Source organism: Agelaius tricolor, unplaced genomic scaffold (assembly GCF_023055355.1).
Source record: "Agelaius tricolor isolate 1412-34295 unplaced genomic scaffold, bAgeTri1.0.p SCAF_4, whole genome shotgun sequence".
NCBI lineage: Eukaryota > Metazoa > Chordata > Aves > Passeriformes > Icteridae > Agelaius > Agelaius tricolor.
The window spans coordinates 11210105-11228860 of NW_027269264.1; the positions used below are offsets into that span (position 1 = coordinate 11210105).

An 18756-nucleotide genomic window follows, 5' to 3' on the forward strand; every position below is an offset into this window, starting at 1 on the left:
ACTGTTAAAAACATGACTGGATACAGACCTGGACAGACTGCAGGTGACCCTGCATGAGCATGGAGGTTGCATTAGGTAATCAAATGAGGTCCCTACCCACCTCAGTGATTCTGTGATTCTGTCTCTGGTAGTCATTTCTTCTGTACTTACCTGAAATGTTAGAATGCAGATCATACTAGGTATATCTTTCTATTTTCTTTTATTGTTAAACTAAAGAATCCCTATTGTCAAGATATCCTCTATTCAGGTTCAGCTCATGCTCAGAGCTGGGATGGTAAGCTCTGCAAAGTTCAAGAGTGTCTTTAGATTGCCCCCTTCTGCCCATCCTCTTTGCCCTCTCACTCCATTACCCTGCACATCACAGTGAAGACACTTGTTCTCCAGTTTCTTGTACTTACAAGACTGGCTTCTGGAAATACACAATTACAGAGGAAACTGTGATGCAATAAGACAGCTGAGTCAATCTAAAAATTCCATACTGTTGAGGGCTGTCCCTATTCCTCACATCTTTATGCCAGCACTGAGGATCAGCAGACAACTCTGTCAGCAGTTCTTTTTGGCTGTATACCCTTTACCTCATAATGCATTGAAGTTCTCCTACAAGGTCAGAAAAGGATAAGATTTAACACACAGGAGATGCACAGGATGCAGGAGTAAGAAAAGATGCTGTCAAAATGGAGTCTGACTTCATTTGGTGGCTCATAGCGTTGTCTAACCACTCACCACCAGGACCGAGTTTCTGGTATATTGATTTGCAGCCTGTTCTAGCACTATGTTTGGACAGCAAAGTCATTCTGGACCTTCTGTCCTCAACCGGCTCATTTCCACACATTCCAGGACACCATCTTCTCAGTGAGGCTGACACCAACTGTGTCTGATCTGTGCTGAAGTACGTACAGCACATCTAATTACATTTTAGGTATAACATGTCTTGTGTCCTCTGAAGTCCATTCTAAATGGCTACTGGCTCTGTATGTAAATACCAATTTCTTCAATGGGGGTGGCAAAAGAAAGTTATTGTAATTCAAGAGATAATCTACTGGAAACAGCTTTTAGGGTTTGCGTAAAACTGTGAGCTGTCATTGATATGTACTACCAGATGTGATAGCCTGCTCCATTGTCTCCTCCATGTGCAAAGTACATTAGAGCTGGATTTTTTATTCTTTCAAATTTGTTTCTCTGTTTAGAAAGATCACTTTTGCTTCACATAGCTTAACTGTGGTATAGAAATTCCTTCTCTGAGAGTGAAGACCTAATAAAACTAAAATTTCTCAAGGAATACAACTCTCTACTGTGGCAATCCTTCTCTTTTCTGAGCATACCTGTTTAGGTATGTTTACCTCTTTTCTTACCTACTGTAACCACTGTTACTGTAAAATGTTACAGTAAAAGCTCAGCTGCATGATGCATTAGTATGTAGTACCTATTTTGTTAAGACATGGTGTACTGCCCAGGATTCAGAAAAGAACAGTCTCAGTCTGTCAATTTGTTTACCATCTAATCCTGGCATTCTCCCAAGCCTTCAGTTTCACCTTCTGCAAAAAGTCCCAACATTTATAAAGGTAAAATATGAATCTGAGAACTAAATACAGCTAAAAAAAGATAAAATAAACAAAACCTCCTACTAGTCAATTAAGCAACATCTCATTGTTGTCTCAGGTAGGTCTCATTCTTATCTAAAAAATTCTCTACCTTTCTGTGATGATAAACATCAACTTGTAGTGACTATTACAAAAAAAAAGATCAAACCAAAAACCAAACAACAAACCAATAAAATACCTCCAAAACAGTGAAAAAATATGCTAATTTCCCCCTTCATTCCTCCAACTTTTTTCCAGTAATGTATTTTCAAGACTAATGGACTGTGAGACCTGTCCAACACCTTACCAGATATCCAAGAGATGAAGTGAAGAAAACTAAGCCCTGCTTTACCCTGTAAAGCCTCCTCCTTACAGTAAACAGCCAGGAAAATGGTCGCTACTCTGAGGAGTCTTTTCACACAGCATCAGTCAACACAGTCACTAAAGGTAACTATAGTCACTTAAGGTCGCTAAAGAATATACTCACATGTTACATATTGTTTAGCTTTATGTTTATTAAAAAGCAGTAAGAAACCTGACTGAGGAATGATAGATTAGAGACAAAAAACTGTCCTCTGACAAGTAACAGTTAATCTGGTATGTAGCTAGAGCCAGTAGAGTATTTTATGGAAAGGAACATCTTTGTTCTAGAACGGCAGAAAAGCAAATGTATCTCTTCCAGCACAAGTGGAATTTCAAAATTCAGAATGGTAGTGTTATTTTTCTACCAGTTCCTTCAGAAAACAAGCAGAAAGACTAAGGCAGTCATTACCACAAGAAAACTCCAGAATCAAATCAATATGCATACATCCCTTCATTCTGTCAATTAAAAGGTGTCTGCTTGTTATTCATTCTACCAAAATACCGGCTTTAGGATTGGTGTTTTTACCAAAACTTTGGGTTTTATAAACATGGAAGAACTTCTGAGGCACAAGGTATGACAGGGTCTGACAGGATCCATCTGTCCTGATGATGGATGAAATTATTTTTGGCTGTTAAGTGACCCACTGTGCCACTCAGACACTTACAACTCTATGGAACAGGATGGGATTCACCTGAGAGTACTAAGGGACCTGGAAGAAGCACTTGCCAAGCTGCTCTCCATCAGTTCTCATCAGTACTGAATAACCGAGGAGGCTGATGACTGGAGTTTTGCTAATGTGATGCCCACCCACAAGAAGGGTTAGAAGGAAGATGTGGAGAACTACAGGCCTGTCAGCCTGACCTTAGTTCTGGCAAAGGCTATGGAACAGATCATCTTGAGTGTGATCATATAGTACATGCCAGACAACCAAGGGATCTGACCCAGACAGCATGGGTGTGGGGAAAGGCAGGTCTCACCTGACCAACCTGATGTCCTTTCACAACCAGGTGATGTCCCCAGAGGGTGAGGGAAAGGCTCTGGATGCTGACTACCTAGAATTGAGAAAAGTCTTTGACACCATCTCCCACAGCATTTTCCTGGAAAAGCTGGCAGCCCACAGTTTGGACAGGAGCACTCTTTGCTGGGTTAGAAACTGGCTGCACAGCCAGGCCCAGAGAGTGGAGGTGAATGGTGTCACATCCAGCTGGGGGCTGGTCACCAGTGGTGTTCCTCAGGAATTAGTATTTGGCCCAATCCTGTTTAAAATCTTTACTGATGATCTGTATGAGATCGACTGTACTCTCAGCAGAATTCACTGATGACAGCAAACTGTGTGGGAGTGTCGACCTGCTGGAGGGCAGGAAGGCTCTGCAGAGGGATCTGGACAGGCTGGATTGACGGGCCAAGGGCAAAGGTGTGAGGTTCAATAAGGCCAAGTGTCAGGTCCTGCCCTTGGGTCACAACAACCCTGTGCAGTGCTACAGGCTGGGCAGAGTGCCTGGAAAGCTGCCCAGCAGAGAAGGGGGATGCTGGTCAACAGCACCTGATGGACAAGAAAGCCAATGGCATCCTGGCCTGTATCAGCAATAGTGTGGCAAGCAGGACCAGGGCAGTCCCTCTATATTCAAAACTGATGAGGCCACACCTCAAGCTGTGTGTCCAGTTTCTGGGCCCCTCATGAACAAGAAACAAGTTCAGATGCTGGAGCAAGGCCAGAGAAGGGCAAAGGAGCAGGTGAAGGGTTGGAGCTGGAGAGGGTAATTCCTATGAGGAGTGGCTAAAAGACCACACAGGGTTGTTCAGCCCGAGGAAGAGGAGCCTCAGGGGTGACTTTATCACTCTCTGCAACTCTCTGAAAGGAGGCTGTAGCCAGGTGGGTGTCCATCTCTTCTCCCAGTTAACCAGTGACAGGACAAGAGAACACAGACTCAAGCTGCACTGGGGTGGGGGGGTTCAGGTTGGAGATTAAGAGGAATTTCTTCACTGAAAAGGGGGTCAGGCAGTGCACAGACTTCCAACGGAGGTGGTCAAGTCACCATCCCTGGAGGTAGTCAATAAATGACTGGACTGACAACCAGTGCTATGGTTGACAGTGGGTGTTTGGTCGAGAGTTGGACTTGATCTTGGAGCACATCTGAAATACTTGTTGAACACCAACATACAAAGTATGAGAAACAAACAGGATAAACACCAAGCACTGGTTAGTTCCCAGAGCTATGATTTCTTTGGTGTCAGCAAGACTTGGTGGAACAAGTGCCACACCTGGCATGCTGGGATGGAGGGCTGCAGGCTCTCCAGGAGGGATGGGCAGGGCAGGCAATGTGGAGGAGTTGCACTGTATGAAAAGGGGAGGTTTGACTGCACAGCCCTTACTGTTAGTGATGATGTGGGTGAGAGACCCTGGTTTCCAGGGAGCTTTGTAGTGTCTGCTACCAGCAGGCACTCAGGAGAAATCTCTGGGTTGGTATCTTGCTCTTACTGGAGATTGCAACTCCCAGACATCTACTTGTGAACACTGTACTGCTGTGACAAGCAAATCTGGAAAATGTGTGAAGTTTGTAGGAAATAACTTCTAGTCACAAGTACTCAGTGAGACAACTAGGAACTAAAGCCTCCTAGGCAGAGGACTCTGTCAGGGGAGGTTCAGGAAGCATTTCTTTAACAAGAACGTGGCCAAACACTGGAACTGGCTTCTTGGCTGACACCCTCAGCCTGCCAGTGTTCAAAAGATATTTGGATAATGCCCCTAATAACAAGTTTTAATTTTTGGTCATTCCCGAAGTGGTCAGGCAACTGGACTAGATGATCACTGATAAGATTCCTTCCAACTGAAATACTCCTATTTATTTTGCAAATACTTATCACTTGCATTTTTCCATACTGAGTCAACATTTGCATAAAGCTACTACAAATGCCAAGATCCCTTTTTCCCAAGCTTCAAAGTCCATGCAGAAAAAAACCCACTTTTTTTTTTAATGTAGGGAGAGTCCTTTCTGTCCATGGCCAAGATTACAATGAAATTTTATGGGCCAGAAACATCGTATGAGGAGGCTACATACCTCTTCAGAGAGCCCTGTAACTCTGAACAGCCCTGTATTATTAGCCAGATGAACTTGTATTTGCATACTTTTTCAACTCACCTGTTACAATTCTGAGAGCATGTGTCCAAGTGTTACCCCTGAGGAATCCCACCATGACTTCCTGCCTTTCTGAAAGTAAATCATTCAGGCTTTCTCCATTTCCAGTCTTTAAACCAACTAAGCATATATGCAAGGACATTTCCTAATGTCCTAGGACTGCCTAATTCTCTAAAAGCTTTTGGAAAAAAAACATGGAAATTCAAGCAAAATTTTGAGAAAAAATCTAAGAGTTCAGGCTTCGCTTGCACTGCCATATTTGCATCACCATCACATCACGCCTGAATCACTCACAGAGTTCAAGCAACTGAGGAGAGCTGAGCATGTAAAGGGAAAAAAAAGTCCCTTAAACATACATACAACTCAGAAAGGAGGTTTCTATTTAGACTGCAAGGGGAACCATTTTGACATGTTGCCAGTACCAAATACAAATGTATTATTACTTTTTGTCACTACCAAATACAAATGTATTATTACTTTTTGGGTGACTAATAAAAAAAAAAAAGAACTTTTTAATTTACATGCCTACATGCCTCTCACACCTCTGCTGCAATGCTCTCTCTCCCTCAGGGGTTCAGCTGCCTGCATCCCAAGGATCCAAGGCTGAGCTCAAACACAGTAAAACTATGTAACTTCGACTTAGAATTGTAAGAAAACAGCTAAGTTGTGAGAAAGAACTTGTGACAAAAATATATAGAAGGATAAGAAATGAGACAAGAGTTGGAAGTCTAAAATAGTGATCACTAGCTGCTCAAAGACACATGGCAAAGTAATTAATCAAACAGAAAGGTAAAAAAATCTGATAAAAAAAGGTGAAGGTGGGAGGGTCACTACCAGTCATCACGTTTTGCAAAGCACAAGTGCTGGAGGTGAAAGCAAACAATTCAGCAACACTGTGGATTTGCCAGAGCTGTTGAAGCAGATTCTTCTCCTGGCTGAGGTCTGTCTAGACAACAAAGACTTCTAAGCATATTTATTGTCAGCCCTACTGCTCATGAAGGCTGGGCCACAATCTGTGACTGCTAGCCATTACTTGGTAACTTTGTACTTTTGCATTTAGCTGCGCAAAGTATGTTGCCACAAGTAAGATGCTCAACCAAGCCGACCTAAAGAGGGGAGGTAACAGACAAATGGAGACAAAGTCAGCCTCAGTACCTCCTGCCTGAACGGTGAATACTGAAAACAGGATCATCAATCTGCAACTTACAGCGATATTTGGAGACTTGAACTCAGTAAATAGGAAAAATATCCATTACCCGTAGTTGTAAAAACATGGAAACTACCATCTTCTAGATAAAATTCCTACCTTTCCAACAGAAGTTTTGGAGACGCAGAGTTATTCAGAAGTGATACTCTCCAACACACAGATTAAAAGCTTGGAGACATTGAAAGTGCATTAGATTTGCTGTCTGCTGGTTTGTAACTATGTTACACTGATCAGAATAAGTACAAAAGGAATATGTTCTTCTTTAAGAAGATAATAAAAGAAACACCAAGCATGTTTTTGAGCCTGGCAGACACTACCCGTGTAAGAAACCAACATGACAGAAATAATTCAGGTATCAGATATCTTTACTTTCACTGGAGAGTACAGTCTTTCTTCTGCATTTCAAAGGTTCTACAAACCTATACACCTGCAGACAATATGTTTAAACCAGGAACTGATTACACTTAAGAGATGTACTGTAGCTTTCATATAAGAAGTCCCAATTCAAACTTCTCCATGCCTGAGCCATAATTACAATTTTGTAAGTCAGTAAACTGAGACGGGCTTTAGAAGCTCATTAACAGTTCTCTACAATAAGACTGATTGTGCCAAGATAACTCGATAGTTCTGACTGCTGTTGTACTGTGCCTATTGTACTACAATGTTTCCATGGATTTAATCAGTGCTTATTTATGCTTAAATGACTTTATTTGCATGCTAGAAAGAAAGAGATAGACCCAACAGATAGTAAGCAAATGGATAATGAACACAGAACAAAGATCCTGGATGAACAGGACTGACTGGAACATTAGCTACAAAAAAGACTAAAATTTGCCACATGAATTAAGCAATTCAAGACATAACAGCTTGCTCTGTAGATAATACAGGAACCAATCATCAACCATCAAAATAAATTGCTGCTGACTGCATACATTTCTAGTGTTTGTAGTAAGGTGTTACAAACACATTTTATATATCTGTGAGAATACCATACATACACACAAATGGTGTTATTCCTGAAAAGCAGTTATTCAACTCAGTTATTTTCTTTTAATTTTTTTTTGTATTTAATGCTTTTACAAAAGAAAAGACTTAGTAGGACATACAATAAAATGTACTTCAAGAAGACAAATAACTCTTATTACTTCAATACCCTTCTGTGCCACAGTTTGACAGATACCAAGGTAATGAAAAGTCTTCACTGACTGGCCATTTAACACTGGCCTGTTAAAGTAAAGCTAAATAAAGCCTTGATGCAAAGTTGCATGACACCATAAATGACCCGTGAATGCAGAAGAAGAGACAGAAGTACAGCAGTTGAAGCCCCTCCACCCTGTGGTGATGGCAACTCGTGTCAGACCTCTAAGTGGACACTCAGCCAGACATCAGCTCCTAATAAAGAGACGCAATGACACCCTTAGTAATCAAGGGGTAACAGACATTAGAAAGAGGGAAGAAAGGGGCTTAGCTGTAATCTCTCCCGCCAGCATTACCACTCTTCAATTTCATCTATTATTGTATCTTAAACCTAACCTAAACAGCAAAATTCCTTGGCTTAAGATGTGAGACAGACCTCTGGAAAAGTCAATAGAAAGATAAATACAGTTAGACCTCAGACTTTTCACAAAGGATGTTGGTAGCTTGTAGCTTTAAGAGGAGGTAAGCCCACCAACAAGGAAAAGCATAAAACGCAATTGGGGAAAAAACCCAAACCAAGAACAACAAACATGGCATGGGCATCACCTGTCGTCAGCTATTTGAGTTATCAGTACAGGGGTCAGTTAAAGGTGGCAAGGCAGCAACCTCAAGCACTTGCTCCACAACACCATGGAGGCTGACCTTCCTTGTTCAAACACTGGTCCAGCAAACTGTGATTTTCTGGAGTTTCAAAGGGCATTGTTACAATTTGGGAGTGGAGTGGTGGGGATGTGGGGGTTTTCTGTCACTGCTACAGAGCATGAAGGGAAATGCAGGTACACATAAAATAACATTCGGCAAATGAACACTCTCGGAAGCCTATAGGATACTGGCATCTTCCATAAAAATGGCTCAATACTTACTGTGCACACATGAGGCCAGTTCTCAAGCTGATAGAGCACTTCTGTGCTCAGGTCCTCCCAGTACATTTCCCGATATATCTGAGGCATCTTTGACAGTCTGACACCACTGCTGTACTTGCTCAGCAGCTCCTTAATGCGACTTTGAAGTTCATGGACATCAGCAGCAGAAGAGCCAGGGGCAACAGTATGTGCCTCTGCAGTGGAAGTATTCAAGCTATCTGTTAAAAAAAAATTACAGCCTTGAAGTAAACACAGCCCTACAAACAGAAAGATAGATCATTACCTCCTTACTTAAAAACTAAACATGGGATCTGCCAGCATAGCACCAACTTTAAAACATGGCTCTCCTGCCCAGCATGGCTGGTTCAGTCACTTCCTACGGCAAAGAACTATGGAAATCTCAGACATTAAGTAACTACCTAAAACGAGTTTTCAATCACTGTAGTTATTTTCGTAAGACGTTGCTACGTGTTACTTCTGAAGGGATTCTGGAAGAGAATACAGAACTGTCAGCCCCCCTGCAGCTAAGACACTGCACTAAGATAGTATCCCAAGAGGGGCACAGGATAATTTCTTTATGAGTACAAACACCAGAAAGATACTGCATGACAACCAAGAATGTTCTTCTATATTCAGATGGGTTTACAAATCAGACCAATGATTTGTCTTTCATTCCAAGATCTGTCCCAAGGAAAAGTTTCCACCTAGTAGGCAGCTTTTGTGTGCTACTGCATCCAAGGAAGTGCTCCAGTGGAGCAAGGAAAGTGACAACTGCTCAGCTGCTCTGGGCAGTTTCATACATTGTGTGTAGGAATTAGGCACTCATTATTCCAGGGGGAGGTTCACACCACTAACTTACCTGCTGCCTCATCTCTACTCCTCTTCTCCCTTTGGTGGGCTCTATTTGCTACCAGATCTGAAGCTTCACAAATCAGGCTGACAAGTCTCAAAGAAAGCAACCATCATTTTGCAAGCCTATCAGCTGCACAACTGTTGAGCCATGCAGGCAGAAGAGTATTTGCTGGACAGACACATTAGTAATGCTGCTTAGTCCTGAAAGCCAGGATTTCATCCTTATACCAGATTCCTACCCCACTGGTGAAGTTAAGCCTATTCATCCCGTTTCCAAACTCCTCACACTGGCTTTGTGATTTGCTTTGACACTTACTGCCCAGTGTTTTTCCTGGAAGACTGAGAGGCAGACAAGCAAACGCACATTTCCTCAGCACAATGAAATAAAAGTGAAAAGGTTCACTCACAGAACTTGATTCCTCATCCAAGCCCATCTTCATTCAAAACAACTAATAAGATGTTTTTTTTTTTTAAGATGACACCCTCTCTGAGTAGTCAACAAATAATTTCTCAATGGGCATACCATTTGACTCTGTGGAAGAGCTTCTGGACAGGTGAACTTGCAACTCCTTTTGAAACCGTGGTGGAACAGTCAGCCTCTTCTCAGATCTGAAATTGGAAAGAAAATTGCTTAGAACAACTCTTCTTTCTCTAAATAAAATTCCATTTGCTTCTAAGACTTGTACATAAAATAAAATGCATTTCAAACATTCCATACACTCCTAGAAGGCCTCCTGCAGGAGTAGTCACAATGTCCTTGTCAGGAAGACAACCTGATCAGCAGTAACAGGACAGATCAACAGGTAGTTTACTAATTTTTCTCATTATTGTGAGAAACAAAACACAGTAAAAAGACATTAGCAAAGGGAAAGTATCTAGGAACACATAGGCATTCAAGGTCTTTTTGTGGATGCTGTTGGTTACATTGTTTAAGAGACTCTCCTCTGAAGATCTCTCCCACTGAAAGCACACAAATGTCGTGCTTGGAGATGTTATTCAGAGGAAGAATATAGAGTTTACTTGGGAATACAGACACTAAAATGAGGTCCTGACACTGAAGAGGACACAGCACTGTGTAGCTCACAAAGACCTGGAAAAAAAAATCAGCTGTGGAATAATTACATACACTGCAAGCAAAAGGGGAACAAGAGTTGGAGAAGGGAAATCAAAGACTAGGCAACATCTCCACCATAGCACAGCAAGTTGCCCTGAATCAGGCATCTCCTGACCAGAGCAGACCCTGCACATGCACTGGGCAGGCTTTGCAGAAGATCTCTGCCCAGGACCAGTTCTGGAATTCAGAGACAACAGTGGAGCAAGCCATAAACCTCACCAGCTGCAGAAACATCAAGGGTGATTTTCACAGCTTCACCTGGACTCTGAGAAGGTAGGACAGTAGTTCAAGAATGATGCTGTGGCTAGTTGCAACAGGAAGTCAAGACCAAGAAGCCCAATATGTCATCACATTGACTTTTAATCAGAGCATATCCATGAATCAGAAAGAGACCTCCCACATTCATGTCTCTTCTGAGAAGCATGTTAAAAGATTTAACATTAGTCTCCCCTGCTTTTATGCTGCCCCTGTTAGATGAAACCATTGTTCCTCCATCAGCTACGGGATATCACTTGTACCAAAGACCATACTTCTGTTCTGAGTCATGTCCCACAGCACTAGCTATGAGGACAGGCACTGCCCAGCTCAGCAATTTACACAACAGGAATCATGCCCAGAAGTGCTGGCAGCAGCAGATCAACTACAAGTGCATTTATGAAACTCAGAAAGTACAAAAGCAAAGCCACCCACACAAAATCAAAACTTCCACTCACACCTGACACTTGCTGGGTATCTGAAAAGCCTCTTACAACAGTCATCTGCACTACAGAAAAACCCTCTGCGTTCTGGGCACACCCCAGATGCCCACACTAAGTAGCAGCAGTCTCTTCTTAGAAGGTGGCTGTGGCTGCCCATGCAGATGCTACAAGAAATTCAGGATCTCACTTCTTTGTACATGTACCTACCAGTATGGACAACTCTAAGCTGAACAAATACTCAAGCTAAAAAAGTCCTCTTAATGGAAGCAGACTCAAAAGAGACTACCATCTTTGCTAGGCAGAAAGCAAAACAATCCTGTGAAATAGCCCCATGGGTAGTGGAGACTGTCCTGCTACCTCTGCCTGCCAACAGGAATCCATAGCTGTGTTCTAGCCCTCTGTTCCATACACACTTGTATCACCTTAAGCCCCACATCAGGTGACACAAGTGATGTGACTGCAGGGTAGGCCAGCCAGAACTGCAGGCAAGTCCTAGTGAGAAAGAGGGCAGATATTCATTCCCTGCTTAAGCCATGCCATGTGAACACCCTGGAAAGGAACCTGGAACAGAGCAGGGATGATTCCCTTCTGCTACATGTAAAAGCTAATTGGATTTGGGATCCTCTCAGTATTAAGAGACTTTATGTAGGGTCTTCCTGTGCTTTCTGTTGTGGTTCAACAGTTTCCCACAACAAAACTGTCATCCAGCTTTCCAAGCTGGCATGGGCTTTGAGCGCAGCCATCACCAGTTTTGAGTGCTGCAATCAGACAAGTGTCGTGTGACATGCTGCTTGCTCACACAGATCATGATGGTCCTACGTCTCCACAGTGAGATGGGATATGGCCAGACAGTGCCAAGGCCAACATGCTTCCCTACAGTTTGCACTTATGGACAACTCAGCTACTTGCAAGGCCTCATGCCTCAGCTGCTAGAAGCCTGCTCCCAGCAAGAGGCCTCCTAGCCACAACAGCAGCCTGGCCCTACACAAATGCCTGAGCAGCCATGCAGCCCTGCCAAGTTCCCATGCACAGCTCCAGCTGAGCAGCTAGTCACATCTCACTGCCACACATCACTGCCTCACAACGAAGGGGAGCAATGTCCTTCCCTGCCAATTGCCTTACCTTGGTGAGGCCCATGCCACCCCAATCTGCTCTCTGGTGCTTGGACAGTGCTATCTAAGCAGCAAGGCCAGGTAGTGGCCAGCAGCAAATGGCTCCTGCTGCTTCAAACAAGGGTGTCACGAAGCACCCAAACCTGTTTTCATCCATGCTGCTGCCTTCCAGACTCAAGGATCTCTGCAGTTAACCAACAAGGTCTCTCCTTGCTTCTCAGGGTCCACAGCAACATAGTCAGGATAACCTCAGAGATTGCTGCTCTAAAGACAAGCCTGAGACTCTGCACCAGCATCTGCAAGAAAGCCTTGGACAACTACCTTCAGCGTTTCTCTGTTGTCATGTGAGTGCGACAGAACCAGGAAGACAAACAACCTGTTCCCTTTCCACCAAATGCTACACAGACCCTGAAGCTGTGGTCATAAAAATCTCTGAAAAAAATATCACAAAGCACTACAGAGGTGGGACATAGACTTTGGCAGTTGCAAAAAAAATGCCATTTCCAGTCCCATTGAGGAGCTTCACTACATGATACTGGGTAGAGCACCAATACCTGTCAGCATCCGAAGACTGTCACTGGCAGACATTGTGTCAAGGCAAGGAACACACGTCTGCCATAGCAGTACAGATGTTCAACAGAAAAGAACAGAGATCCCTATGTGCAACCATAAGAGCATGGGTGTCCTTTCCTACCATGTGGTACATGGAGGGGCAGGGTGGGTAACAGAAAGGCAAAAACTGCACACAGATTACAGCTCACTCCAAACTGGGAAGTAGGGCAAAGACAGTCTGTCACCCTCAGGACTTGTCTCAGCCAACCTGAGCTGTGAAGGCCCAGTCACTCTCATAGGCAAGTGCTGACACCCCTGCTGGAATAGTGTCCTCAAGCACAGTTATCTGTGCCAGATAACTATGAGGCTGCTGTCAGCCCAGGATTTTTGGGGATGCTGTTCAAAACTCCACTCACTGCACACTGTTTTTTGAAGTCAGGACCTCCTGGCTCAAAGAAGCTTTCCCTCCCGCAATTCCCAAAGTACAAGCAACTACAATGGTATAGGAAGTACAAAATGTCCCCAGCCGCAAGGACACATGGATCTTGCCAGCCCTGCCTCAAACTGGCCAAGTTGAAACAAATTAACAAATTAATCCAGTCACACACAACCTTGTATTCACATGGAATATGAATCGCATCTCCCTGAAGTTTCCCTTCACTATGTACCCAAGCTAACAGGATAGCATTTTCACTCTTTACAAAAGCACAAGATGTCTCCTCCTCCAAAAACAGATGGGCAAAAGCAGATTTTGCTTGTAGCTTCTCCTACAGCACAGGGCAGAAACAGACAAGAGAAAGAAGGGCAGAACACTTACCTAAAAGGAGTTCAGGAGAGACTGCCAGAGATGAACAAAGATAACACAAGATGTAGCAGACTACATTAGGAATACCCAGAAGAGGGGTGACATCTACCTAATTTTATTTCACACATTACAAATCTTGAAATGTTATAAAGTACTTCCTGTATTTTCCTTACAGTAACTAATTTGGAGGAAACTCTAAGTGGTCTTTTTGCTTTGCCTGAGGCAAAGTGCCTCTGCCTTTTAGAGAAGTGCCACTTAAAAATATGCAACTCATCTGCACACACAGAAAAGGGGAGGCCCAAGCACAGATGCTCCTACTCCTTTCTGAGTCACAGCAGGATAGCTTGGTCCTTCTCTGCACAACAGACCCCGGATGGCACATGGACCTCATGCAGGTGGGTGAGGCAGGACCCATGCCTGCTTTCTGTGGATCTTCCAGAAAGAGCAGGAACCACAGCAGGATTAAGCTGTTGCGCTGCTCTGGGCCACTCCACAGCTATGCCACCGTGCAAGTGGCACGCCACTGCATTTCCATTCAACGCCAGGCTGACTTCCAACCCAGCCCGGGCCGGAGCCCTCCCCCTGCAGAGGATTACTGCCACAATCACAGCTCCGGAGGACTTAGCACAGCCACAATGGGCAACAGCAAACACTTTCTCACCACCGTCAGCTGACGGCCCGGGGCGGCCAAAAACAACACAGAAAGAAGTGATGGGGCAGCAGCTGACTAAGCCCCCGGGATTAGAGAGGCCCAAACGGGGCTGAAAAGCAGCATGTAGCGCTAGCCCAGCAGAACTGCAGCTCCAGCCCTCAGCTCAGCTCACCCAAACACGGTCAGCTGGCTGCTGGCTCCTGGCTCCCAGCACGCCGAGAAGGGGCACAAACACTGACGCTGCAACACAGAGTCAGGCAAGAGGGAAAGAACAGCCACCTGCACAACCATCACCCTCAACACACACATCACCTGCCCCTGCACACAAATCTGCTCCTCCTCCTTTCTGTCACACTGGCCACAATAACTCCCTCCTGGGCCCAGGCAACAGCTCCACACTCCCTTGCTGTGACACATTTCTCCAAAACATGAGAACAGGCCAAGAGCACAGGCTAGTTATAGCAGCACCCAAAAAGGCAAAAGATCATCTGTCTCCTTCCTGGGTACCATCTCATATTCAGACTTCACCTGCTGCAAGGGCAGGGGCCTGGATTCCCACTGGATCCCAAAGGACACTGCTTGCATGGCAGTATCCAAGGGTCCATCACACTTCATTTTCCCCTTGTGCACACACACACACACACACTGACCTGTTTACCACAGTGACATGCCTCTGCATGGGGATTTCTTTAGGTGGTCCACTCCCAGCAGCTGAAGGTAAGGCAGATCGGGCACTCTCCACCACAGGTTTCACACCTCCACATGCCACTTCTCTGCCTCGGGGCAGGCGAGGAACAGGCCTCTTAGAACTGCCTTCTTCTGGCATGTTCAAAGACCGGGGCTGCCGCAAAGTTCCTTTGGGCTTTCCTAAAGAGTTTGCAGATGCAACTATGAGTAGCCTTCTTCTCCACCCAGTCTACTTCCACATCCCCAGGCACCTCCTGTACTGCCACCCAAAGGGTTTCTTCTCTACTCTGGTTTGTGGTCACCTGAACTCCCACCACACAGCAGAGGTGACCAAGTTACACCCACAGAGGAACACACCAGCATTCAGGCCACACTGGGATAAACAAGCTCTTGGTCACTTTGCTGTTTATATGCTGGATGTGCCACATCAATTTTGGAGGTTTCAAACACTTACAAGGGGATTGATGTGCAAGACAGTGAATCAACCTGACTTTATAATCCCTGTCATTTAACTGTGATATGAGCCACTAGTTCAGCTTCCCAACTAGCATCCTTGTAGAAAAGCAAGAAGCAGCATCATTACAGACAACAGGGGAGCACACACAAACTAGGAGACCCACTGTTGTTCCAAGCTGCCAACCTGCAAGCAAATAGGTCCTGCCTGGGCTTAATCCTGGAATCAATTCCACAGACAGTCACAACAGCACAGCAGTGAGGAAAACCTGAGGAAAACTTTAGGAAAACACTGCTACAGAAGCTTATGCAAAAGGTAAGAGGTAAAAAGAGCCGAAAATGGGCATCAGAACTTTTGTGGCACTGGCATCAGCAACAGGAGCTGCTGAAACAGCCACAGCTACAGGGACTCCTTCTCACTGTGAGGGAATGGTTCAATCCTCCAACTCTACAACAGGCCAAGGCCAGCCTTAAAGAATATGCAGGCTCATTGCCACATTTCTTGCCCGCATCTCAACTGTGTTCCTCACAGAAGCAGGAGCACATGAAAGTGAAGCCAAGCATCCTACAAGGACTTTGTTTTCTAAGATCATTCACATCTTGCATACACACCTGAAAAGGGCTTTCTCTCTGATCATGGCTTTCAGATATAAGCATCCTTGTCAAGAACACTCATCCTCCCAAGACCTCTCCACTTGGACCGTGTAACTTGTGGCCGTAGGTGACTCACCCTCACAGCCAAGACTTTTGTGCAGCAGTTGCACAGTTCTTTCATAAAGGCAGGCCCTCTAGAGCTGCCTATGGCTTACCTGATAAACTGACTGGTGATGTGTTCTTCAGCCTCATCTGACAGTTCACCTGCCGGACTGTTTTCTTCTTGGAACTCCTCTGTCGGGCCACCAGTTGAGCAACTCGTACAGTTTCATTGCAACTAACAGCATGGCAAATTACCTTGTTGGAGCAGGAAGAGGACAGGGGAAAAAGCAGTCAGTGAGACCCATGCTCATTCACAGCCCTCAGAATCATTTGTATCCCTTTCCAAGCCTGTAACTGTTGAATCATGCAGGCCAGCAGGCAGTTCAGGAAAGGCTTCAGCAGCAGACATGGATCTTGGAGATCTCACTCTCCTTTTGTGAAACCCCAGAAGAAATCTCAGTGAACCTCAGAAATCAGCAAACCAGACAGCCAGAGCCTCTGCATCACCCTTACACATTACGTTGGGCCCCTCTGAGAAACAGCCTGGTTTCTAACTCCCATCCCACAGGCCCACCATCTTGCTTTATAACTCTGGGAAGCCATGGGGCTGCAGCCTGTTCTTATTCCTTCTGGCAAGGCTCACTAGAGGCTCTGGCACTATGCTAACCCTGTGGAGCAGGGTTGCATTTGCCCCACTTACTGAAGAAACTGCACAACTAACCTGGCTGCACCACTCACAGGCACTGGGCTGGCCCCCAACAACAGCCCAGCCTTGAACAAGCCCATAGGTATCTCCCTGCTCAACTTCATGGCCTCTTGCCTCAACATCCAATCACCACAGGCCATCCCGTGGATGGATATAGGAACTTTGCCTTGGCAAGACACCAAACCATGTGCCTAGCGTGCACTTTGCCTGAAAAGAAGATGAAAGCCCAAACTTTTGGGTCATTCAACTGCTGCAAAGGCAGCTGGGTGAGTACTCCTCCAGGACTCCACACAGACACAGGCAGTTACCCCAAAAGCACTAAGTTAAAATGTAAGTCTGGGGTCTCAGTCATGTTCTGTGGTGGTGGTGGAGGTTATAAAAGGGCCCCTTTCTCAACAGTGCCATGGGGCCAGCACTGCTACCTTGCTAGCCATGGCCCCCAAGGACCATCAGAGATGACCATTTTGCACAGGAGCAGCACAAGAGAAACTCAGGGATTTCACCAGCACCTCTGAAATTTACCAAACAGCAGCTTCAAAAACGATCTTTTCTCACAATTAAGACAGGACAATCAAAGCAGAAAAACAACAAAAGCAAGAGATTGCTAAGCAGCAAGCAACAGCTTGGTCCAGGGATCTCTCTTGTTCTAGGGTGACCCACACAGCCCAGGAAAATAAGGGCAATGGATGATGACACTAGAAGCCAGGGCAACCCCTCCAGCAGTGCTCTGCAGTTCATTCTTCCCCCTCCTCTTTGGCAAACCCAGAACCTTTGCTGGGCTGGCTCAACACAGAGCCACTGCCCAGGACGGCCTTTCCTTCTGAGGGAGAGCTCTCCTACCCCAGGAACTCCTACTTACAGATCAGACAGTGTACCTGCTGCACAGTCAGCACTGATAAAAACAGCAATCCAGCAGTATCACCACTGTAGTGATTAAATGCCAGGAATCACAGAAAAATTAAGACTGGAAAACATTTCTACAGTCCATGTCATATAACATCTTTGCTCAAAGCAGCATCAGTTAGACCTAGTTAGTCAGGTGGTGAAATATCTTCAAGGACGAAGAACTCTCAACCACTCTGGAAAACTTCTTCTACTGTTTAGCCAGCCTCACTGTAAAAAAGGTGGGCTGTTTAATGTTTACATAGGACTGCTTTTACTTCACTCTGCTATCGCTGTCTCTTGTCTGCTCACTGAATACCAATGAGAACTGGAGATGGAGTCCGGCTCCATGGTTTTTCTACTCCCTTTAACAGACATAAGGATAAGATTTCCCTGAGCTTTCTCTTTTCCAGCACAAACAATCCCCGCTGAGTCCTGCATCAGAGACGTTACGTTCCAGCCCCTTCGTAATCTTCACAATCATTCCATGAACTTGCTTCAGTGTGGCCATGCCAGTCTTGTTCTGGGAAGCTTAGAAAAGGATGTGGTTTCACTGCTGCTGAGCAGAGGGGAATTATCACCCCCATTAGAGTGCTGGCAACTCTTCTTAATGAATCCAAGTATGCTGTTGGTCTCCCTTGCTACAAATGGCACCCTGCCCACTGTGAACTCTGCACCCACCAGAACTCCAGGGCATTTGTCTGCCAAGCTACTTTTCAGTTGGTCAACCCCAAAACTATACAAGAATATGGGGTTTTTCTTCCCCAGGTGCAGGACTTGCCATTTCCCTATACTGAACTTCATAGGGCTCCTGGTGCTCCATTTCTCCAGCTTCTTGAAATCCCTCTGAACAACAAGCACATTCATTTGCTCTATCAGTCTCTCCTGTCATCTACAGACTTGCTGAGGATGATCTCTGTCCCATTACCTAGGTCATTCATGAACACGTTAGACAGCAGTTCTTGAGCATCTATTCCCAGGGCACATCACTTTTAAGTGGTCTACCAAGTGGGTTTTGTGCCACTGTTACAGAAGAGGATACTACAACCCCTACCAAAATTCAGTTAAACCACATCCAATGGTCTCCACTCAACCAATCATCTCAATTTGAAGGGTATTTATTTGTAACATATGATTTTCACTTTGTAAATCCATACTGACTTGCCTTCTTGTCTTTCAAGTGGCTGAAACAGCTTTCC

The 18756-nt window shown here is 44.9% G+C and overlaps 1 protein-coding gene across 6 annotated transcripts in view; it reads right to left on the reverse strand.

The window, feature by feature from the left end:
* The window catches only part of TDRD7 (tudor domain containing 7), a 47044-nt gene that overhangs the window by 18684 nt on the left and 9604 nt on the right, over positions 1–18756 (reverse strand). For all 6 annotated transcript variants that reach the window (XM_071424567.1, XM_071424568.1, XM_071424569.1 and 3 more), the window contains 4 exons: positions 16083–16224; positions 14784–15000; positions 9724–9809; positions 8349–8566 (listed from right to left, as the gene is read on the reverse strand). In XM_071424567.1, the coding sequence (XP_071280668.1) occupies positions 8349–8566; positions 9724–9809; positions 14784–15000; positions 16083–16224 (663 nt within the window). The remainder of the gene's footprint in view (positions 1–8348; positions 8567–9723; positions 9810–14783; positions 15001–16082; positions 16225–18756) is intronic.